The following is a 23,570-nucleotide window of genomic DNA, read 5'->3' on the forward strand; positions in this document are numbered from 1 at the left end:
TTCATACATATTACTGAAATGATCTGCAGATTCTGCAGCAGTATGTTGACCAAGAAATTGGCAAATAAATACTTCTTGTTCAGAAGTTTTTTGCAATAGTTCCAAAACACGCGAGATTTATTCATCACGCATCTTTGCAGAGTCCGTCTTTGAATTTCGGGCTTTCAAACCACACTTCACCAAATTTTTCCACCTATTTATTCGCACTATTATAAGATATATTCCGCTGCAAGCTGTTTTCAATATGTTTCGGTCATCTGCTTTAAAAAAGCTAGAGCTGACGGGAAAAACGCTGATTTGGCAACACTAATACGAATATAGCGGCTAAATATTTTTACTACGAACATTATCAGACGGGACCGCGGTTTACCCCCTTATCAGGTCCGCCCCGCGCTTTGTTTAAAAACGTTTTAGTGGTACAAATGTGCAATACAATTGGGTGGTGATGACTAATTATCACAACGGCGCCAAGGAAAACAACTAAACGGAAATCCCCCTCCGTTCGAACCGATCCACAATGTCGGATATTGATTGGAAAAGTTTCTCCTGGAATTGGACACAATTCTGTCCCACGGGCTTGAAGCCGTTTGCCAATGATACAAACGATCTGCTGCCCTGCTTCCAGAAGATATTGCTCCAGCTGCCCGTCTATACGATATTTGCGGCCATATCCGCCTACAATTTCGGCAATCAGACGGCACAAATTGTGCGCAACAAGACGCAACTGCGGCTATTGTCATGCCGCACAATAATAAGCTTTGTGCTGGCCCTGCTGCCCGTGGCCAAGATATTTGCATTCCATCGCGAGGGCATTACACTCTATGCGGCCGACATGCTGGTGGTGGCCGCCGAGTGCATTATGTGGGTGGTGCACAGCGGTAAGTGCGACAAAGGAGGGGCTGTGCTGTGGTTTTTCTCTTTAAACAGATTTTACTTATATTCAATATTGTTTTTAACTTCTGTAGGTTTCCTGTTGACGGCGCGACACTGTGGCGAGATTAGTCATCGCGGCACGCTCCTCACGAATGTCGTCTGGCTGACGATTGTCGTTTTAGATGGCGTCTGGCTGCGTACTAGCCGGCATTACGACTGGTGGCCCTGGAGCCTGATTACGTTGCTGTGCGATCTGCTGTATGGCGCTACGCTGCTGCCCAAGGGCTCGGCCGTATATGCCAGTCAGACGCGTGGCGGTGCCAGCAGGGAGGATGAGGCGCTGCTCTCCCCGCGCTATACGTACTTCCGTTTCGACATGAATGAGGCCCACTTGGGTCATGCCCAGGATGAGGCCAATTGGGCCTCACGCTTCCTCTTCTATTGGGTGCAGCCGCTGATTGACAAGGGAGTGGCAGGCAAACTGCGCAAGATCGAGGATCTGTTTGATCTGCCGGATGCCCTGAATATCACACGACTCAGCGAACGCCTGCATCTGGCACTGTCGCAATCGCAGAGCCTGTGGCGTGCCCTGCACAAGTGCTTTGGCGTGGAGTTCTACCTCATTGGAGTGCTGCGACTTGTGGCCGATTTGAGTGGCTTTGCGGGTCCGCTGCTGCTGGGCGGACTGCTGCGTCAGGGCCAGGACACAGACTCGGATTCGTCGCAGGCCTACTACTATGCTCTGGGATTGTTTGGCAGCACGCTGCTGTCTGCGTTGTGCTCCACACACTTTGATTGGCGCATGGCCATGGTGAGCATGAAGATGCGGGTGGGCGTGGTGAACAGCATCTACCGCAAGGCGCTGGAGGCACGCGGCATCAAGGAGAGCAAACCGGATATGCTGAATCTCATGTCCACGGACACAGATCGGATTGTCAACTCTTGCATTAGCTTTCATTTCTTCTGGAGCATACCCTTCAAGCTGTTTACGACGCTGTATCTGCTGTATCTGCAGCTGGGTGCCGCCTTCCTGGCGGGCGTGCTCTTTGCCGCACTGCTCATACCCATCAATCGTTGGCTGGCCAAACGCATTGGCATCTATTCGAGTGGTCTGATGACGGCCAAGGATGCGAGGCTTGCAGCCACCACGGAGGCCATGCAAGGAGCCAAACAGATTAAGATTAATGCTTGGGAGGATATATTCATCACAAAGATACGTGGCCTCAGGCAGGAGGAGCTGAGATTCCTTTCGAAACGTAAATATCTCGATGCCATGTGCGTTTACTTCTGGGCCACGACACCCGTGCTGATGTGCCTGCTCACCTTTGGCGGCTCTGTGTTGTTGGGCAACAAGCTGGTGGCCTCGACGACCTACACGAGTGTTGCATTGCTGTACATGCTCATTGGACCACTGAATGCCTTTCCCTGGGTGCTCAATGGCCTGATCGAGGCTTGGGTATCTATACGCCGTGTGCAACAGCTGATGGATGTGCCAAATTTGGATTATTCCAGCTACTACAATCCCATAATGCGTGGCAGCCACTCAGCGGGGGAGGAGAGTTCTCTGGATGCACCCAAGGCCAGTGTGCTGCAGATGAAGGGCGCCACATTCAGCCACGACAGCCAGGACGGCGAGGCTGCTGCCTCTGTAGGTGGCCACACCCTTTCGTCTCAAGGACATCAATGTGGACTTCAAGGCGGGCCAACTCATTTGCATCGAGGGGCCCATTGGTGGCGGCAAGAGCACCTTTCTCTCGGCCATTGTGGCCGGGCTGCAGTGCACCGATGGCGAGGTTTGTGTCCAGGAGCTAACCACTGGCTTTGGCTATGTGCCACAGTCGCCGTGGCTGCAGCGTGGCACCATACGCGACAACATTGTGTGGGGCGCGCATTTCGACGAGCAATGGTACAAGAGCGTGATCTATGCGTGCGCCCTGGAGGATGATCTGCAGATATTAGGCGGCGATCTCATTGGCGTGGGTGAGAATGGGCGAACCTTGTCCGGAGGCCAGCGTGCGCGAGTGGCTCTAGCCAGAGCTGTCTATCAGGATAAGAAGGGTGAGTGGGAGGAGAATCGTTTTCTGCTTCGTTTGCTTATCATTTTTGTGTGTGTTTCTAGTCTACCTGCTGGATGATGTACTCTCCTCGCTGGACGCCCATGTGGCCAGGCATATTATCAAGCATTGTATACTCCGTTTGCTGAAGCACAAAACCCGCATTGTGGTCACGCGCAGTGTTCCGCTCTACTTCCATGCCAATCAGATACTGCAGGTCAAGGATGGCCAGCTGGGACCCAGCGAGTACATGACCCAAAGCATTGATCTCAGCGAAGAGGATGTGGACGCAGACGAATCGGAGCAACCAGTGCGTCGCCGTTCCGTGGAAATATCCAATCAGGATGACAATCGCAGCGTAGACAGTCTGCTGCTCGAGGAATATCGCGAATTTGGGCATCTTTCGAGCAATGTTTTTGCCTGCTACTGGCGTGCCATCACCTCGCCCTTGGCCTTTGGCGTTCTGTTCTTTGTGCTGCTCATGCAGATGACCAGGAATATGAGCGATGCCTGGCTGGCGCATTGGGTTACAGCAACGACACTGGATCCACACACGAATGACACATCGCTGGCGCATCAGTTGGGCAACGACTCGGCTACGGGTCACACCACTGGCTTTTATTTGGGCATCTTTACGGCCATTGCGGTGACCAATTCGTTGGCAACGCTGGCCCGGGCCTTCATCTTTGCCTATGCTGGCATTAAGGCGGCTATTTTCATGCACGAACAGCTGCTCAAGAGGGTCATGTTTGTGAGTATCTCCTATCGAATGTGCTGGCAATCTTTATAGTAATCCCATTGCTCTTCTGCCGCAGGCCAAGTTCAACTTTTTCGACATCACCTCCGTGGGACGCATCCTCAATCGCTTCTCCTCCGATACGAACACTGTGGACGATTCGCTGCCTTTTATACTCAACATTCTGTTGGCCCAGTTGGCCGGGCTGGTGGGCGCACTCTGTGTCAGTCTGTATGCCATGCCCTGGCTGGGTCTGGTCATCATACCCATGGTGCCCATCTATCTGAATCTGCAGCAGCGCTATCGCCATGCCTCGCGGGATATCAAGCGTTTGTCGAGCAATGCCATGTCGCCGCTGTACACACACTTTACGGAGACGCTGCAGGGTCTGACAACGATCCGAAGCATGCGGGCAAGTCCACGCTTTCAGCGGGACTTCCAGGTGAAGCTGGAGGAGAGCATCAAGGCGCAGTTGACACAGTCGGCGGCTCAGCAGTGGCTGGCGCTGCGCATGCAGTTGCTGGGCACGTTGCTGGTGGGTGGCGCAGGTCTATTGGCCGCCATCACAGCCTCGCATACCACGAATCCCGGTCTGGTGGGGCTGTGCATCTCCTATGCGCTCTCGATAACGGGACAGCTGGGCGATCTGCTGCATGCCGTGGCCGAAACGGAGCAGGAACTGGTTGCCGTCGAACGTGTCGATCAATATCTGCAGCTGGAGGGCGAACAGAATGCGGCGGGCAGTGCCGATCCTCCCTTTGGCTGGCCCACACAGGGCGTACTCCGCTTCCAGGAGGTTCAACTGAGCTACAGGGAGCATCTGACGCCGGCTCTGCGTGGCATCAGCTTCGATACGGAGGCCTTCGAGCGCATTGGCATTGTGGGCCGCACGGGTGCCGGCAAGAGTTCTGTTCTGGCGGCTCTTCTGCGTGTGGCCCCGCTCTCTCAGGGCGAGATACGACTGGATCAGGTGAATCTGAAGACTTTGCCGCTGAGCGTGCTGAGGGAGCGGATAGGAGTCATCACCCAGGAGCCATTCCTGTTTGAAGGTGAGCCAAAATTTTATTTTATTTGATTTGATTTGATTTGTTATGCGAACTCCTGCGAATTTTCAGGCACTCTGCGTGAAAATCTGGACCCTCGTCATGGCTTCTACGACTCGGAGATCTGGCATGCCATCAAAAACTCTGCGGCGGCCACGCTGTTGGTGCAACAGCTGGGCGGTCTGGATGGTCGTGTGGAGCAGTGCGGCAATAATTTATCCGCTGGCCAGCGGCAGTTGCTGTGCCTCGCTCGAGCCCTGCTCAAGAAAGCCAAGGTGGTGTGCATCGATGAGGGCACCTCCAACTTGGACGATGAATCCGATCTGTGCATGCAGCAGGCCCTGCGCAACGCCTTCAAGAGCTGCACCCTGCTGTTTATAGCCCATCGGTTGCGTGGCCTGCAGGCCATGGATCGCATTATAGTCCTAGACGATGGTCGAATCTGTGAGGAGGGCAAGCCGCAGGAGCTGGCCGAGAATACAACGACCATTTTCCATGGCATGCTATTGGCCCAGGACATAAGTCCCGAGGACTTTGCTAGACTAGATTAGGAGACACACGAAAAACAAAAAAAAAAACGATTTTGAGGATATCAATTAATGTTCTTATCCTTGTAAATATGTCGATACCAGTTGTACAATTTTCAATTGTATAATTTTATTTATTGTTTTAGTTAATATTTAGTTTTGTGTTCTGAAAGGGACTCCTTAAGAGTCCCCACTATCCAACGAGTTCCGATTACAAATATAACAATTGTATTTTTTGTTTTAGTTCTATATTTACATTTATTTAATCTGAATACTATTTTAAAAAATGATCGTCTTCTCAAAAGAATCCTCATCAATCCTATATCCAACAAGTTCCCTTTACAAATAACGAAATTGTATTAGTTTTTAGTTTTACATTTAAATTTATTTAAGCCAAATATAAATTAAAAACGATTATTAATTTTATTTGATTTATAATATTTTTTTTTGGAGCCACAAGAAGTGTCAATTTTATTAGTAAAAGAATTCCCATTAACAATAAAAAAAAATGCATTTTGTTTTTAGTTTTATTTGTACATTTATTTGATCAAAAAATAAGTGTAGCAATTTGTTTTAATTTTTGTAAAGTATTCCTTATGCGTCCATTACCCAAACCATTTCCCATTAAAAATAAATATATTTGTGTTCGTTGTATTTATTCTTTTATTAAAGCCAAAAAGCCACTAACAAAAAATGTTAATTTTAATTCGAAAAATATATTTTTTTGTACTGAATAGCCTAAAAAGACAGTGAAAATTGTCTCTGAGATTCAAAGTTAAAGTTGAAGTGTTGAAAAAAATTATTATATCTAAATATAAATGTGGTTTCTATGAGCATGTATTCTATGAGTTTTAGTTTATGTTTATGTGGTTGTGCAAGATCTGCGGCAGGCTACAACAATCGTGACGAATGAGGGGTTACGGACTTGTAACTTTGTATTTGTGTTGTTTGATCAGTCCCTTATATTGAGTTACCCAACAGTTTCCGATCAAACAACACACAGAATAAAATCTTTGATTTAATTTGAATTTTCAAAGTTCTCTAAAATATTCTAGCAAAACCAATTTGGATCAAGATGCAAAAGATATCCCGATACACGGAGGGATGGGAACAGTCTTGGGATTACTCGCAATTTTATAATTTTTTAACTATTTATAATTTAAAATTTTAGCATAATTCATCTTTTTTTTTTATAAATGTTCCTTTGAACCAACTTTTTGTTAACTCTTTTTTGTAAAGCATTAAATCATGTATATAAAATTGTAAATGAGGTAAATTGTTGCGTATGTAAATTGTACGGATTTGTTTTGTCATTCAAGTATTTGTTTGACTTTTGTGTGAGTGTTTGTTTTTATGTTTTGAATACTTTAACTTTGAATACACAATACAAAATATTCAAATTTAAAGAACCCTGGTAAATTATGATTGAATTAATTAACTAAATGAACTATTAATTTGAATTAACTTTAGGCTCTGCTCCTGCTTTTTATAAATTTGTTTGTCCAACAAGAAAAACCACTTAAGTGTGAACAAGGCATAGATTTCAACCGGCAAATGGTGTCAGCCAATAAAAACATTAAAAATAAACAAAACTAGACTAAAACTTTTAACGTTTAACGTTTGAGCTGCCGCCAAGAGTCACGGCCGCGGTTATCCTTGAACCGACTCACAATATGTCATAGTTGAAGACCTTCTCTCCGGGTATGCCATTAATGTGATCATGCTCATGCGGCTGATGCGGAGGCTTGGACAACATTTCGCCCAATGAAAACTCGTACGAGTCGATATAGTTGCTGAGCTTTTTGTTGAAATATACCTATTAAAAATACAGAATTTATTAGCAAAAGGTTTGGCAAAAGAGTTTCCGAATTGTTAGGGTATATTGAATATTGAATGAAATGTTAAAAATGTGCTGTGGAGGCTGAAATGGTGGAGATTCAGAGGCTGATTAGTGTGTTATATGGGAATATAGTGCCTGCGCATGAGACCAGTGATTAGTACATTAGTCCATATATAAGGCCGAACACACTCCATACTGATACCTGGGTATATCGTTTTCCTTGGGGCCAGTAGCAAATGTACAAAAGTAGCAGCAGAAAAAAACACTCAAATGGAAAATACAATTGTGGTATAAGTGTCAGAGTATTCCTTTGGTTATGGCAGCTAATTAGTAGTAGTACCTTCAGATAGCAACGTGCCACAAAGACAATGCGTCGCAGGTCATGCACAGCCTGATAGACATGATGATACATTCCACTCTCGCACTTGAGTATAATGGCTCTCAGATCAATAAAATCCTGATGACAGCGTTGAAAGAAATCGGGATACTATAAAAGAATATTTTACATATTATTAAACATTTTTGGTTATTAAAGAAAACACTCACATAATTCAGCGTAAATTGTTTTTGAAAGAAATGCGCCACATTCTGCAGCTCCAGCACACGTTCCTTAAGCTCGATTAGATCACGTGCCACCTCGGTATTGATGGGACTGTAGGGATTCATAAATTGCCTAATATTCTGCATGCTGTCTATTGGCGGCACACAGGCGTAGCAGGGTCCCAGCATTGAGGCAAATGGCTCAAGATCCTCCAGCAGCTGTTTGTGTGCTTTGGTGTTCTGCTCAAAGCACTTTGGCTCGACGTCTTCTGCCATTTCAGCTTGAACTTTTTCGAGGCTTATCTTAATGGTCTCTGGATCGGTCATTGGTGGCGTCGCTTCCTCTTCGGGCGGAGTCATGATATCGGGCGGCGTCATAGTGTCTGACGGTGTGGGATAAAATTCCTGCATAGCATTTCCCTTCCACAGTGTCTCGTACGCGTCCATGGCGTCGCCTATCGCAAAAGTCTCTAGTTCTGGTGTGGGTTGTGTCTTCGTAGGATTGAGACCAAAGCAGGGCACATAGGGATCGATTTCCAGCTTGGGTTGTGGCGGCTTGGCATTGTCACGCAGCTCCGGCCTCAGCTTGGCTGGCTCATCAGCATTCTCTGGCTGCACATAGGAACGTAGATCTGGCATAAACTTGGACGGATCATCAGCATTTTCGGCGTAGGGCGCCAGCTGTGGCATGGGACTGGCGCTTGATTGGCGTCAAGTCACAGCCATGGAAGTAAGGATCGTATTCGGGCATGGGCTTTGCCTTGCATTTATATTCGGCAGCTGCATCCGGCATGGGCTTGGGTTTGGCTTGGGGTTTGTGCTTTGGTGTCACAATTTCATTGGCCTTGTCATGCAGATTCGGCAATGCTGTAAATCCTGGCGGCACACTCATCACAAATGCTGCGCGGGTTGGGATAATTTCCGACTTTTGTTCCTTCTGCAGCGGCTGGTAGGTGCCCGTCTTCAGGTAAGTGCCACTTGCATCCACATGCCGCTGTGTCTCCTCGGAGTTCTCGATCATCGTGTACATATCAATGAGATTCTGACAGCTTTTGGGTTTGCACATTGATTCTGCTGCTGCTGCAGCTTCTGCCTGCAGATAGTCTCCTCCTGCTCCTCCCTGCTGATCCATGGACGGTTTATGTTCATCCATGCGAGGCGTACTATTGGCACTGCCATAGTATGGCGGCGAGTCTTGATTGTTGCCTGCCTCTTGCCTCTTCATGGTACGAAAGTGATTGCCAGCTGGACTACGATTGCCATTTGGTGGGCTATGACGGCTGCCAGCATCAGGGGAGTTATGACAATGACTGTGACGATTTCCACCAGGACTATTATCGCCACCGCCACCGCCTCCGCCATTACCGGCATAAGTCTTCTGTGGACGCGCACCGGCATCGAGATTGACAATGGACTGAATGACCATGTCAATCATGGGTATGGTGGCCAGCTGCCAGTTATTAAACACCTGCATAAATCCCGCTGGCAATAAGTCAATGATTTTCTTAATGCCCTCCGTATGATTGTACAGGTAACTCTTCAGTATGGTCCAAGCGCTCATGATGCGCGTGAACAGGAAGATAAAATCCTTGACAGCCCAGGCAATGCCCTGCGAATTAATATTGGCCAGCACACCATCCACACGGCACAAGTCCTGCTTGAGGCGGGCGCACAATGTGTCGATCTTCTTGAAGCACGGACGATTGCAGTGCGTATTGGCCACGCGTTCGGCTATGTCGCTGCCATGTAGAGCCAATCGAATGATGTCTTGCATATGCTGCTCGGGTAGTTTCATCTCCGAATTGCGACGATCGCCCTGCACCTCAGCCAGTTTGCGCAAAAAGTCCGTGGCCCAACGTTCCATGGCCAAAAAGTTGAAAGCTTCAGAACTAAAAAAAAAAAAAAAACACAGGGAGGAAAATACACAACAATGAACAGGAAATGAACCCTGCCACTCTACGCACTTCTCTGGATCCTTGGCGCCTGCAAGCTCCTCCAAGTCCATGTTGGACTGTGTGGCTGCATCTGCGCACTTTATGGGCGTCGTTTGCGTCTGACTGGTTATGTAATATGTCGGCGATAGCGACGCACTGGAATCGGACGAATATGCCCCATAGCTCTCTTGTGGGGTGGATGAGGCCCGGTTTGCCGTTGGATGGGGACAGGTTCGTGGCTCTGGCTGATAAATGTAACGGCCATTCGAAGAGGCTGCCGTGGCTGCATCAGGGAAGTATCCGTAAATTATTACAGCTTTATATGGCACAAAGTACAGCAGACATACCCGAATTGACACAATAATAACCAACTGCCGTGGGTGGTGCCCTAACCGTTGTTGGCCTATAGGCAAACTGACTCGCGTACGGATCATATGCCATCGGTGGGCGTGTCGCAGGCGGAACATAGGGCGGCACATAGGGGCACGGATTATTCACGTACACTGTTGGCTGCACATGTTGGGTGTAAAATTCCCTCTGCGAGTATTGCTCCTGCACAAAAACGTCGGTCACATTGCGATGGTGATCCACGTAGGTCTGTTGGTACAGGGACTGCTGGTGCAGCGACTGTGTGGTCATTGTTGGGCAGCGTACATAAACGGTGTTCATATTTGATACTCGTTCAGATCTAGAAAATCCCGAAATATGGCAAGAAAATCAAACAAAAAGATTCACAAAATCGGAAAGGATTAGATAGCAGTAGATAGTCGGCGAAAAATACAAGATGGCGGCGCTGGCAACAAAAAAAAAATATATAAAATTATGCAGCAATTTTAAGCTTTCGTTTATGGCGATTAATAGGGAACATACAAATTCTGGAAATCAAATTAGTTATCAAAAAAGATGCGCAGCATCGTAAATACCACAAGAATAAGCATGCGAAAAGTTTACAACAATAAAACGTGACGGCACGAAAAAAAATCAACATGGCGGCTTGCAAAAAACAAAATGTCATGGTCGCAAGTTCTTGTTTTTTTTTAGAAAAACAATTTAAAGACGCGTAGTTTTTGTTTTTTTTTGAGAAAAACAATTTAAAGACGCGTTAAAGATGTGCGAAATCCGTAAAACAACACGAAAACCATGCAGAAACCACACAAGAATCGAAAAATATAATAATTTACGCCCAGCAGGCACAAAGAATACTCCAATTGCTCACAAAACTGGTGCACGACATGTGCAGCTATAAATTTCACTTCCATTTCCATTTTTTGGTCAAATTTAATGTTTAAACTCACACTTGGAATGCGTTAAATGTTGCAGCCAATACGTTCCTTGGTTAAAAGCAGGAGCAACCTTTCACTCGAGAGGTAAAAGCCAAAAAGAAAATTTGGAGAAATGGCCGGGCCGGACGTCCGCATTCGAAAGCTACTCGATTGGTATTTTGTCGTTAGAGCTGAGCTGGAAACCAATCGATGGTAACATCGATGTTTTTAATACTAAAAACCGAATTATGTAAATTTTGATATTTTTTGTCCGCCTGACGACGGAATTTCCTTCGGACTACTATAATGGCAGTTTTTACGATTAAGATATTCATCTCAACCGTCTTAAATTTGTGTAACTCAGTGCTTTCAACTAAATGAGACCGATTTATTTAACTGTTGCGATTTTTGAAATAAAACGCCACTTATCGCACAAGAATATCGATATAATATATTTGTGGTATATTTTAAAAAATGCTATTAAATGCTTTTTTTTAAGCGAAATAATACAAAGATTGTTCAAATTGTTTTTTTTTTGTTGATATGTACTGGTTACTAGCCTAATTAAATAGAGCGGGGTTAAGCTATTTTTTTTTCTCGGTATATCTACGGCATATGGTTCCAGTCACACTCGACAAAACAAATCAAGTGAAATAAGTGAAATAATATACTTTTGAAAATGAAAATGACCGCCAAACTCATTTAGCGCACAACAAAAACTGACATTTTTCGCTCTCAATTCGTGGTGGTTTTTCAAGGTTTTCGTGGTGACTTTCCCCTCATTTTCGTGGTGTAAGCCACATTCGATTTGTATGGGAAAAACTTCAGCAACATGGGGAAAGGAAGTAGCAGCATTGTTGTGCAACTTTGGCACGGAATGAGCAACAGTCTGCATACCTTGGGAAAATGGATATTATTGAATAGCAGACATTGTTGTGTAATTTAGGCTCGCAATTACTGCAGGGCTACCAGTCTCTGTTGTAAATGGATATTATGGACTTTTGCATGTTGGGTTCCAATAATAGGTATGGGAACCGGGATAAATGTATATATATATAACAAAACATATGCATTAATAGGTAAACAAATTTCAATCTAGGATAAAATCATAAATAATGTTTCAGTGGAGCTTGGAAAATAAACATTTAACATCAATTAAAAGAAATAAGGTATACAAAACGTACATACGCATAGAAGAAACTTGGTTGACCAGCAACACTGACGTCACATTTAGTCAACATTTACGTTTTATGCTTTGGCCGTTTTTGCTTGAACCTTTTTATGTAAACAATCCAATAAAAAGGACTTCTGAAAGCTTGCCAATCCTTAAACAAAATTGATTGAAGAGTTGGATAAAACTATTTTTTTTAGGGCTGAGAGAGCCAACTATCTAGTAATATTATACTTAATATCAAAATTGACGAATTTCATATCACAAAATACTATGGTATGGCAGCCCGCAGCAACTACGAATTGCTCCAGTCTGGCACCGCCACAAAAACGACGTCACATTCGTTTTGTTGTTTTTGTTTGAACCTTAATATGTAAATAATCCAATAAAAAGGACTTCTGAAAACAGGCCAATCTTGTAGAAAATTTATGTATCTATCGCATAAAATTATTTGTTTAGGGCTGAGAGGGCCAACTAGCTAGTAATATTAAACGGAATATCAAAATCAAGGAATATCAACATTGAATGTTTAAAAAAAAACAATAGATACTATCGTAATAGTATCGGGCTCAAATAATTATTAAAAAACCATTGAAACCTTTTAGGAACTTGTCCATTGTAAAAATTAGATGCCATCTGTCGATTTGTTTACAAATTTGTCTTCGTGTTTTGGAGCAGCAAATCCAAAAACATATCAAAAGCGAAACGACTGTAGCTCGATACTATCATAATAGTCTCAAAACCATCGATAGTAGAGGCTAGCAGCAAAATATCGATACTCTCGATAGTGCTCTCGATGGTTTGACACCTCTACCGCGAACAAATTTGCTTGTAATTTGCGTTGATTGTAATTTTCCTGCTTTAAAAAACACAACAACCAACTTGAAATGGCGGGAACAACGCAAAAATACAGGAACTTTGTGGCCGAGCCCATGGGCAACAAGTCTGTCACAGAGTTGGCCGGAATTGGAGAGACGCTGGGTGGCCGCTTGACCGAAGCTGGATTCGACAAGGTGCGTATGATGCATGTTTTTGTGTTGGTGTGCGTGTACATCTGATGACGCCATGTGCGCAAATAAACAAAGGTTTCCGTTTTAATAATAAACCCTTTTTAATGCAGGCATACACCGTGCTGGGCCAATACTTGGTTTTGAAGAAAGATGAAGAGCTGTTTAAGGACTGGATGAAGGACGTGTGCCACGCCAGTTCCAAGCAGGCCTCCGACTGCTACAATTGCCTCAACGATTGGTGCGAGGAGTTCTTGTAAGGGACAGTCACACACACGCACACACACACACGTATGCTCCGATCAAAAGAATCTGCTGGACGCGCGAAAATCTATGGGAACGTCAACAAATAAATGCTTACGCAGTAAAAATTCCTAAATGCAGCATCTAATATGGCGCAATAAGTAAAAAGTAAGAATCTGTTCTTTTCATGTTCATATCGATGTTAGAATGTAAGTAACATATCTCTAAAGCAATAACGCAAAATAAATGTACAGTCGAAAGGATGTATTGACCCCGAGTCGGGTCTGTTGACGATTTGCTGGTACAGTATGTACAGCTAGGAACTAATTTTTTTTAGAATTTACAGAAACTCTTGCAGGACTAATGGCAGAGAAAGGTGGGACAAGACTGCCCACATCGGAATCTGCAACTTTATATATATACACGTATATATTCTAGATGTGGGCCAGTTTATCCCTAGTAGGGATCATGTCCGGCGTATGCCGGAGACCCACACCGAACGTTCCTCTGGGGGGGACCAACCATTGGGAAAACTGTTGTGTCCCTGTGAATCCCCTTCCTCGATTGCCCCAAGGGTCACCGCCCCGCCGATACCCCCACCCCAACCAAGTATAATCAACATATTTCTCTTTCATGTTGATACAAAAAGTTGGGGAGAGGATATTGCGGCAACATGTCCTGGAACGCCTGACGCATTAGTGATTTTTCGTAAATGCTAAAAAAAAAACATCGCATTCAGTGTTGCAAAACGAAAAATTATTATATATCGGTAGTCGATATCGGTATATTCACGGTATATTATGAAAATGAGAAGGTATATTTCGGTATATTTTATCGATATCCGATGCAGACAAGAATTACGCGTGAATACACCAATGAAAATCAAGCGAAAAATTGCTAAATACAGCCAAGCGGTGCATTAAAGTGCAAAGTAAGCAAAGCGTAACCGTGCGACATGTCCACATGTGGCTAAAACGTAATAGCCGCACTCGCATAAATTTTAACAAAGTGAAAATACTTCGGCTTTGGCCTGCGTATGCGTTCGTTCGCGAGTGTGTGTGTGTTTTTCTTTGTATATAGACTCGTAGAGGGAGATGGCCATATAAAAATGCGGACGGGCCTGCAGGTGCGCGAGTGCAAGCGAGAGAAATATTGTTACGCTGCAACTCTGTTATTTCAGAGTTCCAGGCCAAACATTCTTATGTGCGGGGTCGGGTCTGAATCGACTTTTTGTGTGTGCGCTGCTGCTGCACAACATTTCGTTTCGTTTCGTGATTTAATTATATTAGTGCACAATTGTAAATGGGCGCAATCGTGAACAAAAGCATGAGATGAGCTGCAAGCGGCGTATAGACCGCAAGCGCCCTGCCCATCATCATCAGCAGCAAAGTTGTCGTCTGCTTCGCGTCTCCCATTTACAATTTACGCTCTTCTCTCCGCATTAAGTCGCTCGTTTTGATTTTAACATAAATGCGTACGGGGGCAAAAAAAGGTAGCAACAACGTTTCCTAGGAAAAATCTGTAAATAGTAAACAAAATTGTGAAGTAGACGTGAAAAATTGGTCGAACGGTGCGTCGAAAGTGTGTGTGCCAGGAAAAGCCGGAGATGACAAGCCAATGCAAAAGGAAATAATTGAACGAGCTGCTGAATTCCAGCAGTACTTAATATTAAACCAGAAATCCATACTCTATTTTCCCGTGCGTTCCCGTGCTCTCGTGAGTGTGTGTGTGTGTGTGTGTGTGTGTGTGTGCGTCTTGTAATCTCTTTCCCATTCAAATTTCTAAGCGAATGGTTGCTAGTGCTGTCAAGTGCTGTTATCCAAAATGTCTAGCTGTTTTTCCAAAGTACCGTTTCACATGAGAGCATAGTGCATTCAATTAAATCTGAACGGATCTTACGCTGAAAAATATTGCAATACATCCGATGATATTAAAATGTTAGCCATTTTCGGAAACCAAAGTATGGACATCACTGGAGTACGGGTCGCGTGTGACGTTGTTGTATCGTAAAACGGAGTGAGAGCGAGAGAGAGAGAGAGAAACGAGTGAATTCATAGTGAATGGTCGCGTGGGGCAAGGGCGGGGGCGGTTCCGGTGTCAGAGAGAGTGTAATACATAGGGAGAACATAAGCGAGTGCGAGAGAGCAAGAGATAGAATGGGAGCCACAATAGTGTCCTTATGTGAGCGGCCGTTGCCGTTGCCCCCTCCCACTACTGCTCTCTCCAGCTCCTTTTTGCTTTGTGGAAAATTCAATGACCTCATTTGTCTCATATAAGGACTTTGCTTTTCTCCAGGACCAACAACAGTAACAAGGCTAAGCAACATCAGAGAAGCAGCAGCAGCTAAACAAACAAAAAAAAGAGAAAAATTTTAGCTACAGAAAATAATTTCAACAATTTTAATTTCAATCAAAAAGCAATAAAACGTCAACGAAGAAATTGAGAGCAAACCACCCAGTGGAGAGAGCGAGCGGAAAACGGCGCGAACAGCTGGCAAGCGAAGAAGAAGAAGGAGACGAGCAAGCAGCAAGAGACGACCAGGAATCATCAACCAGGAAGCGACACAAACACAGTGTTAGGTCAACAAATGGGAACCAATTCGGGAGCCACCGCTGGCATCAACAATAAGCCGGTTGGCGGTGCGGGTGCCGGCGTTCTCGGCGGTGTCGGCGGCGGTGCCAATTCCTCAATTGGCGGCGTCCTCTCCAACAGCTTGGGTGGCGGTGGCGGTCTAAGCATCAGTGGCCTCAACTCTGGTGGACAGAACGCGAATGTTGGTAGCTTGGTCACCGGCATGGGCAGTGGCAACAACATGAACGACGATGGCGGCAACGGCATGTCCGGCGGTGGACCAAATAATCAGCAGGCCACCACGCCCCAATACACAATACCAGGCATCTTGCATTTCATACAGCACGAGTGGTCTCGCTTCGAGCTGGAGCGCTCACAGTGGGATGTGGACAGGGCCGAGCTGCAGGTGAGTCATTCTCAAACGAATGAGACGAGTCGTCCTTTTGGCATAACGTGGACGTTACGATACACATACTTACATACTCGTGGGAGCCTCACTTTCCATTTCAATGATTTTTTCGAATCGAGGCGCTAATGCATGAACATGTCATTGGACGAGGAGGAGGAGGGAGATGAAGCTGGAAGAGGGTTCTCGTCCGCATGCAAGCGAATCGAGCTGAGCAATTGCCGTAATCGAATTTTTGCTCTGTTTCCTTTAGAACATCATCTGCCCAAGGGGCAGGCCGGGCAGGCAGGGCCGGTTGCCTTATCGATTCCCGAAAAACCTTTAACCCCCAATTTGCAAGCCGCGACGCGACGCTACACGACACATGGTGCAAGCCCCCAGACACAAAGAGAATCCGCACACACAGTGGGAAGGCTCTGCCCTGACTCTGTATGTACAACGGTTCCAGTAGTTTTTTTCCGCTTCAGGGATATAAGCGTCAACCAAGAGAGGAAGTTGCATATACAATGACACAAAGGCAAAAGCTGAATGGATATAATAGAGCAGAGAGATCCTGCAAGTCACAGGACTGTGAGTCCTGTATTAGTCATTCGATTTGATGGAGGAGATTTCCAGCCGAGAGAGTTTCTCCAGAGAGTTTGCATTCACTTTATTCACATAGATGTGCACTTGCAGGATTTACAAGAGACGTAAAATCACTGTCAATAGCCCCTCCCCGCCCACACGCCTTATCGCTTTCACCTGTCAAGCAGCTAGACGCGTGTTATCGATATCGATCACACACTTTACGCTCGTGCCCTGCGGATGCGATGCTGTATTTGCCGTCACGCTCTGAATGCAACGTGACATTCAAATCTCTCCTCCTCCTCTCTCTCCCAATCTCTCTCACTGGGATTTGCATCTTCTCTGGGATCTGAAACAAGTTAACAACGCATATTTGTCGCTAAAAATGTATGAACCTGTTCGCCTTGTTTGGTGGTTTTTTTTTTATTGCCCAAAACGAAGGAAAAGAAGTTCGAGTGGGCTGGAGGCAGAAAACTAGACAACCACACTGACCGCTGCTGGTTGGGCGACATTCACATTCACCCACCTTCCAAATGGGGGACGGGACGCCATTTTAGTTGGTTTCGTTTTAGTTTTTGTTGTTATTTTTTTTTTTTGCATTTGTCGTCGCATCTATTTCTGTCCATGCGGCGGCCGGCAAAAGCCTTTGCATCACATAGCTTTGTGTGTCAGTGTCTAGTGCAATGATGGGGACAGCGTCCTTGTACATACATACATACAAACATACATCTATGCATGTGTATGTATGTATATATATCTGCACATACCCCCCAATACATGTGCTTCCGACTGCGGCTGTCAGTCAATTAACTTATATTATAACTGTCCGAATTCAATAAGCACTTCTGACAAGCAAACACAAAACACTCATAAAAGAAATGGCGACACGACGCTGCCTTAGCAGCAGCTGTTAATATATTTTCAATTATTTTACAAATTTTCTTGTGGTTGTGTGTGTGTGTGTGTGTGTGTGTGTGTGTGTGTGTGTGCGGTGTGGCGATGTCATTTATAGATTAGAGAAAACCAACATCTCTTGAATTTGTCATAATTCTCATTTTATTATTAATTTGATTTGTTGGCTACAGTGAAACTTACCATGAGAGCATATCCTCTGCAGTTTCATTCAAGAGATATTTTAAAGATAAAAAATATTGTTTTTAGGGACTATTTACGCAAGCAGGAAATACTTATGGCAGACCAGAATCACCTCACTGTAAAATCCCTCCCCCACGCGTTATGCAATGAAATATCCTAACGAAAACATTTGCCAATGCGTCTGAAAACTTTATTAATGGAACAATTGAAACTTGGAGGCTTCTTGGTAATTACGTTACCAAATGCGCATTTGTCATGGAATTCTGTAATTTCTAATTGTAAATCGCAAACAAAAGCCAGTTGCATGTTACCGAACAATTTGTGAGCGTGAGTGAGTGTTGCTGGGTGCATAGCCCAGGTGGCCGTGGCCTAAGGTGGCGTTTTCGTGCCTGCCTGCCCCGTTTGTGGTACTAAGTTGCCCTGCCCTATTCTCCTGCATCATAATCTTCATCCGCTGGTTAGTTTTAATTAGCAAAGCTCAAAGAGAGCCAAGCGAAATGCCATTGAGCGTTCATTTAAATGCACAACATGTTTGCATTAACAGCGGAGCCCAGCAGCAAGAAAGAAAGAGAGGCTTGGAGCTTCGGCTGCAGACGCTTTTAGTGCCCTTTCTATGGCAGCTGCATATATTAAACATTCCTTTGATATTAATTATAAACTGCGGGCAACCAAAACCGATTAGCTCGACCGATAATCAAGAATATATATTTATGGTATATTTCTTATCTGTAATCTGGAAACGTATATTTTCTCTGCTGTAGTAGTAGTAGTACTCTCAGCAAGGGAAGGGTATATAAAGCATGCAAAAGCAGCATAAGTCTCTCTTTCTTTCTTTCCGCTCTCACCAACGCACACACTTTTGCTGTTACTATTAGCAGGGAGAAACGAAACCGTTACTGTTGTTAGTTCTGGCAATGTTCCTCTCTCCGAACCTCATTGAACAGCGTTCTCCCTTATTGCCCCTCCTAACTCTTGTGTGTGTGTGTGTGTTTTTAGGGGGCGTCGCTGTGACTAACAGTAAGCGCAGCAAAAGCAAAAGTTTCTTTCCTTTACGCACAGCAAAGGGGGGAAGGGGCGTTTGCAGCAACTATGTCAGGTGCAGTCCTACCCCCGTTGCTCCCCTTCATGCTTCACCCAAAAAAAATGTACAGCAAATTGCGCAGTCATAACTGCACATTGTTGCTGAATGAACACAAGATGGGAGGGACAGAGACAGAATGATAGATAGAGCGGGACACGGCTAGATTGCAGTTTTTACGCATTTCGTTTAATTGAACCCCGTCAGACAGACAAACAGACAGACAGTGACTTACTCGCTCTGGCTCTGAGGCTTAAATACCCCCCTCCCATATCTCGCTTACCCACTTACCCACAACATCAATTAATTATGCCAGTTGTCTATTGTTGTTTGTTTTTTTTTATAGCAATTAATTGAATTTAATTGTTTTTCGTTGGCTTGACGCAGCGGAGCGTCAATTATGCGCCGCAACCAGCAACAACAACGCAACGCAAACAAACGCAATTGGATTGCAACGAGAGACGACGCAATCGTAGAGAAACTGTAGAAAAAAATAACAAAAAGGGGGACAGCAACCATGTGCGAAAGTTAAAGGAGCGCTTAATAAATTATAGAAAAACACTTCTATAAAACATTTATGTTTTTTATGATTTCACTCAATCGATATAGATATAGAAGCAAAAATGATAGAAATTTACATGTATTTGGGAAATTTATTGGGCATTTTTTTTGTTACCCCTCGATAACTCTAAGCGCTTATCTAATCGAATCTTTGAATTAAATTTTGTAGGCACGAATTGCAATGCTTTTGGGAGAGCGCAAATGTTTGGAAAGTCTCAAATCGGATCTGACGAGGCGCATCAAGATGCTGGAGTATGCCCTGCGCCAGGAACGGGCAAAATTCTATCGATTAAAGTACGGCACCGATCCGCCGCAACTGAACGAGTTTAAGCCGACAAACGAGGATTCTGGCCTAACCGGTGACGTGGCCACCGATTCCGAAGTGCCCTACAGCTCTGTGTCGAACACCACGTGGCGGCAGGGCAGGCAAATGTTGCGCCAATATTTGGCCGAGATCGGCTACACAGACAACATCATCGATGTGCGCTCAAACAGAGTACGCTCGATCCTGGGCCTGAACAACAATGCGGAGCACGATGGCAGTGGCGGTGGTCTTGGCACCGGCGGCGAGAATCTCAGTCCCAACATAAATGGCAACGAGAGCAACAAGCGGGCCTCGGACACGGAAGGTAGGCGAATTGTGCATTTACCCCCTGTTGGAGATTTGAATAATTTGCTCACATTAGGCCGTCATACTCCCGCTAAAAAACAAGTGCAACAAGCGTCCGATGGCATCATCATTGACACCGAGGCGGCGGTAATGGCGAACTTTGAGTTCCTTGGCCCCACAGAGATGTCCGACGATGATGAGATATCCGATGATCTGGAAATGGTGGCCACCGACAGTGATGACACGGACGTGAAGCTGGCCAAACGGGCCAAATCTGGCAAGGAAATGCTGACTGAAGGTACGAATTTGATCCAAATCCCCGAAGCACACAGACTGCTGCTAGAAGCCACCCAGTTCCGCTGCCCTACCTCCGCTGCATGGGCCCACCGCCTCGTATATAACATAGTTGTTTACCCCTAGAGATTCCAAAACTCCTTCCACTGTGTAACCTTCCACTGTAGTAGCAATCAATCCAATCAATCAAACAAACAATCAAAAGTCTAGCTTAGTCTGGCTGCATTATTGTCATATTTGTATTTTTGTTTTGTTTTCTGCTTCTGTTTCTTTGGCTGACGCTCCATTCTTCTACGCTCACGTAGATCTTGAGGCCGAGGTGGGAGAGCAGCTCTTGAACGATATGAATCTTATAAACGAAGGTGCTTTTCAACAGATCAAAAAAAAAAGAATCCAACATCCATCCAACTAGCGCTTTTGCCTAGCCTCCCAAGCGCTGCTAAGTGTAAAACCATCGAAAAGTATACCAAAATGAAGTCGCCAAGCCGTACATCGACCATTTGGTATTCCTTTCATGGAACACACTGACTCAGAGACTCGTTTAATTACTGACCCCATATTAAAACCATATTTTATTCACAGAAGTGGACGGCTCATTGGGACTGGGTGAGTTGGCCCAACTGACGGTGAATAATGAATCGGATGGAGCGTACGATTCGAATGCCAAGGATGGTACTGGCGGCAGTGCCGGCGGTGCTGGTTACCGCAAGACCTGGAATGCCAAGTATACGCTACGCTCCCATTTTGATGGCGTTCGTTCGCTCATTTTCCATCCGGAGGAGCCAGTGCTGATCACCGCCTCCGAGGATCACACGCTCAAGCTGTGGAACCTACAGAAGACGGTGCAAGCCAAAAAGTCAGCTAGTCTCGATGTGGAGCCATTGTATACGTTCCGCGCCCATACGGGTCCTGTCTTGTGCCTGGGCATGTCAACCAGCGGCGAGACATGCTATTCGGGCGGCCTCGATGGCAACATCGAGTGCTGGCAGCTGCCATCGCCCAATATCGATCCCTACGACTGCTACGATCCGAATGTACATTCGGGCACCCTCGAGGGTCACACGGACGCCGTCTGGGGGCTAACGACAATGCAGAATAATATTGTATCGTGCTCGGCCGATGGCACTGTGAAATTGTGGTCGCCCTTCAATAAGGATCCAATGCTGCGTACCTACACGGCTGCCGAGGCGGAGGGTGTACCATCGTCCGTGGACTTTGTGCGAAATGAGGTGGATCACATTGTGGTGGCGTACAACAGTGCGCATTGCATCATCTACGACACGGAGACGGGCAAGCAGGTGATCAAGCTGGAGGCGGCACAGGAGATGTCGGGCAATACGGGGAAATTCATCAACAAGGTGGTTTCGCATCCCACACTGCCCATCACAATTACGGCGCACGAGGACCGGCATATTCGCTTCTGGGACAACAACTCAGGCACTCTGGTGCACTCAATGGTGGCGCATCTGGAGCCGGTCACATCGCTGGCCGTGGATGCACATGGTCTGTACTTGCTATCCGGCTCGCATGATTGCTCGATACGGCTGTGGAATCTGGACAATAAGACGTGCGTACAGGAGATTACAGCGCATCGCAAAAAGTTCGATGAGAGTATATTCGATGTGGCATTCCATGCCACCAAACCGTATATAGCCAGTGCCGGGGCCGATGGCCTGGCCAAGGTGTTTGTCTAAGAGACCACACAGCCGGCCCGGCCCCGCCCCGCCCCGCCCTCAGAGAATGCAGAATCCAGAATCCACAGCCAGAAAGCAGCTCCACAAGCAAAGCGATTACGAGTTCGAGTTAAATAATTATACATACATTATATATATATATATACTTATACATTTAAATCTAATTATACCACACGAAAAGAACAACCAACAACAACAACAAAAAACAAAATTATGCATATACATTAACTAACAAAACAAACAAATTGCTATAAATTCAATATAATAAACGGCATTTCAAAGTAGCAGAAGAGCAAAGCAAAAGTCAAGTACGACCATGAATTGTGTGTAATCTAGGAAAGTAATTCTAAAGCAATGCAAACAAATTGGCATAGATATAACCCTAACCCTTCCCCCTCCCCCCATAGACAGTATAAGTGCAACAAAACAACAAACATCATTGAACATTATGTATTTGTTAATAACACACACACACACAGACACAACAAAATGATGCATTATAGAGAATAGTCGTATGTAAACGCCAAAAGGAATTTGATGCTGTTTGAGATAAACTCTGCAATATTGATTTCCTTTCTAGGGTTTTAGTTTTAGTCGTATAATTGGTGGGCACTTGCACAGCGATTGTTTGAAAGCTAATTGAGAGAGAGCGGCCCTGCCTGCTTCAACTTCCTGTACATTTTATATATACATAAATATATATATGTATAAATTATATATTTATTATTGTATGCCCATGGCAAAAACCGTTCGATAGTGGATAGTTTGAGATGGCTAAGCCTTTTCTTAAATATAGGCCACGCACGGTCGCTGTGCAAGTGCCACTGGAACTCACCCTCACCCCTGTAGAGTGGAAAAACATAACGCAAAAAATGTAGACGATCAAATTTTGTAGTATTAAAATAAGCATATTGCATTATGACCCACAAACCATACTATAACACCCGTAAAACCTTAAAACCCATATTAGCTGGAGAGCGAAAGAAATTTGTAAATTAACATTAATTAGAGGGGACAACCAAGAGATGAGGGATAGAGGCGGATATTTATTTCAAAAACCACGCAAGAAAACAAACAATACAAAACTTTATTAATTACTAAGTGCAACATAAAACAAACAAAAAACAAAAACTGCTTATATATTCTATATGATTTCCGTTTTGTCATTAAACGATGGGATGCAATGCTTGATTGAGTATGGGGGAAAAGATGATGATATATAATTGATATACAAAATAATTGCAGGCAAGCTATAAACTGTGTACGCTAAGCTATTTATTTAATTTATGCCTAGTATTAAAGTAAACAAACAAACAAAACAAAACAAAACAAAAAAAACAACATCGTGTCGCCTGATTTCGTAGTTGAAATATAAATTAGAAATCGCTTATCGATGGAATGCGTACCGTACTCGTAATTTTAATCAAGAGCAACTCTACGTTTGAATGCAGAGATGATGAATATGAT

The 23,570-nt window shown here is 44.9% G+C and overlaps 4 protein-coding genes across 13 annotated transcripts; 3 read left to right on the forward strand and 1 right to left on the reverse strand.

The window, feature by feature from the left end:
• Positions 1 to 330: 330 nt before the first annotated feature.
• Positions 331 to 5,659, forward strand: LOC111076821 (ATP-binding cassette sub-family C member 10). The gene is given in 6 exon segments (XM_022370803.2): positions 331 to 878; positions 966 to 2,512; positions 2,514 to 2,931; positions 2,993 to 3,678; positions 3,743 to 4,712; positions 4,779 to 5,659. Coding segments are annotated over 6 exon segments (4,461 nt in total). The 5' UTR covers positions 331 to 517; the 3' UTR covers positions 5,258 to 5,659.
• Positions 5,660 to 6,667: 1,008 nt separating this feature from the next.
• LOC111077834 (protein mitoshell) lies at positions 6,668 to 11,088 on the reverse strand. Its single transcript, XM_041593839.1, is given in 7 exon segments — positions 6,668 to 7,049; positions 7,414 to 7,560; positions 7,620 to 8,271; positions 8,273 to 9,502; positions 9,569 to 9,830; positions 9,895 to 10,235; positions 10,843 to 11,088. Coding segments are annotated over 6 exon segments (2,763 nt in total). The 5' UTR covers positions 10,217 to 10,235; positions 10,843 to 11,088; the 3' UTR covers positions 6,668 to 6,899.
• Positions 11,089 to 12,761: 1,673 nt separating this feature from the next.
• On the forward strand, positions 12,762 to 13,493 carry LOC111076725 (barrier-to-autointegration factor). The gene is made up of 2 exons (XM_022370640.2): positions 12,762 to 12,993; positions 13,101 to 13,493. Exons 1-2 carry the CDS (start codon positions 12,868 to 12,870, stop codon positions 13,245 to 13,247), a joined length of 273 nt encoding a protein of 90 aa, XP_022226332.1. The 5' UTR covers positions 12,762 to 12,867; the 3' UTR covers positions 13,248 to 13,493.
• A 571-nt stretch (positions 13,494 to 14,064) lies between these two features.
• Positions 14,065 to 23,527, forward strand: LOC111075981 (striatin-3). Of its 10 annotated transcripts, none has more exons than XM_022369559.2 (6): positions 14,065 to 14,161; positions 15,526 to 16,207; positions 19,675 to 20,134; positions 20,192 to 20,413; positions 20,715 to 20,771; positions 20,992 to 23,527. In XM_022369559.2, exons 2-6 carry the CDS (start codon positions 15,818 to 15,820, stop codon positions 22,101 to 22,103), a joined length of 2,241 nt encoding a protein of 746 aa, XP_022225251.2. In that variant the 5' UTR covers positions 14,065 to 14,161; positions 15,526 to 15,817; the 3' UTR covers positions 22,104 to 23,527. The 10 variants fall into 10 exon arrangements, with proteins under 10 accessions (XP_022225251.2, XP_022225284.2, XP_022225277.2 ...); XM_022369592.2 differs by having other exon boundaries at positions 14,073 to 14,161; positions 15,648 to 16,207; XM_022369585.2 differs by lacking the exon at positions 14,065 to 14,161 and adding an exon at positions 14,511 to 14,722.
• Positions 23,528 to 23,570: the final 43 nt, after the last annotated feature.

The sequence above is a fragment of the Drosophila obscura genome, unplaced genomic scaffold (assembly GCF_018151105.1).
Source record: "Drosophila obscura isolate BZ-5 IFL unplaced genomic scaffold, ASM1815110v1 contig_200, whole genome shotgun sequence".
NCBI classification, from domain to species: domain Eukaryota; kingdom Metazoa; phylum Arthropoda; class Insecta; order Diptera; family Drosophilidae; genus Drosophila; species Drosophila obscura.

Bases quoted from the DNA above. Each gene is read 5' to 3' on its own strand.
- LOC111076725 (XM_022370640.2), top strand. From the start codon at position 12,868: ATGGCGGGAACAACGCAAAAATACAGGAACTTTGTGGCCGAGCCCATG. The intron at 12,994-13,100 runs GTGCGTATGATG...TTTTTAATGCAG, and splicing joins CCGAAGCTGGATTCGACAAG to GCATACACCGTGCTGGGCCA.
- LOC111075981 (XM_022369559.2), top strand. From the start codon at position 15,818: ATGGGAACCAATTCGGGAGCCACCGCTGGCATCAACAATAAGCCGGTT. The intron at 20,135-20,191 runs GTAGGCGAATTG...TGCTCACATTAG, and splicing joins GCGGGCCTCGGACACGGAAG to GCCGTCATACTCCCGCTAAA. The intron at 20,414-20,714 runs GTACGAATTTGA...ACGCTCACGTAG, and splicing joins CAAGGAAATGCTGACTGAAG to ATCTTGAGGCCGAGGTGGGA.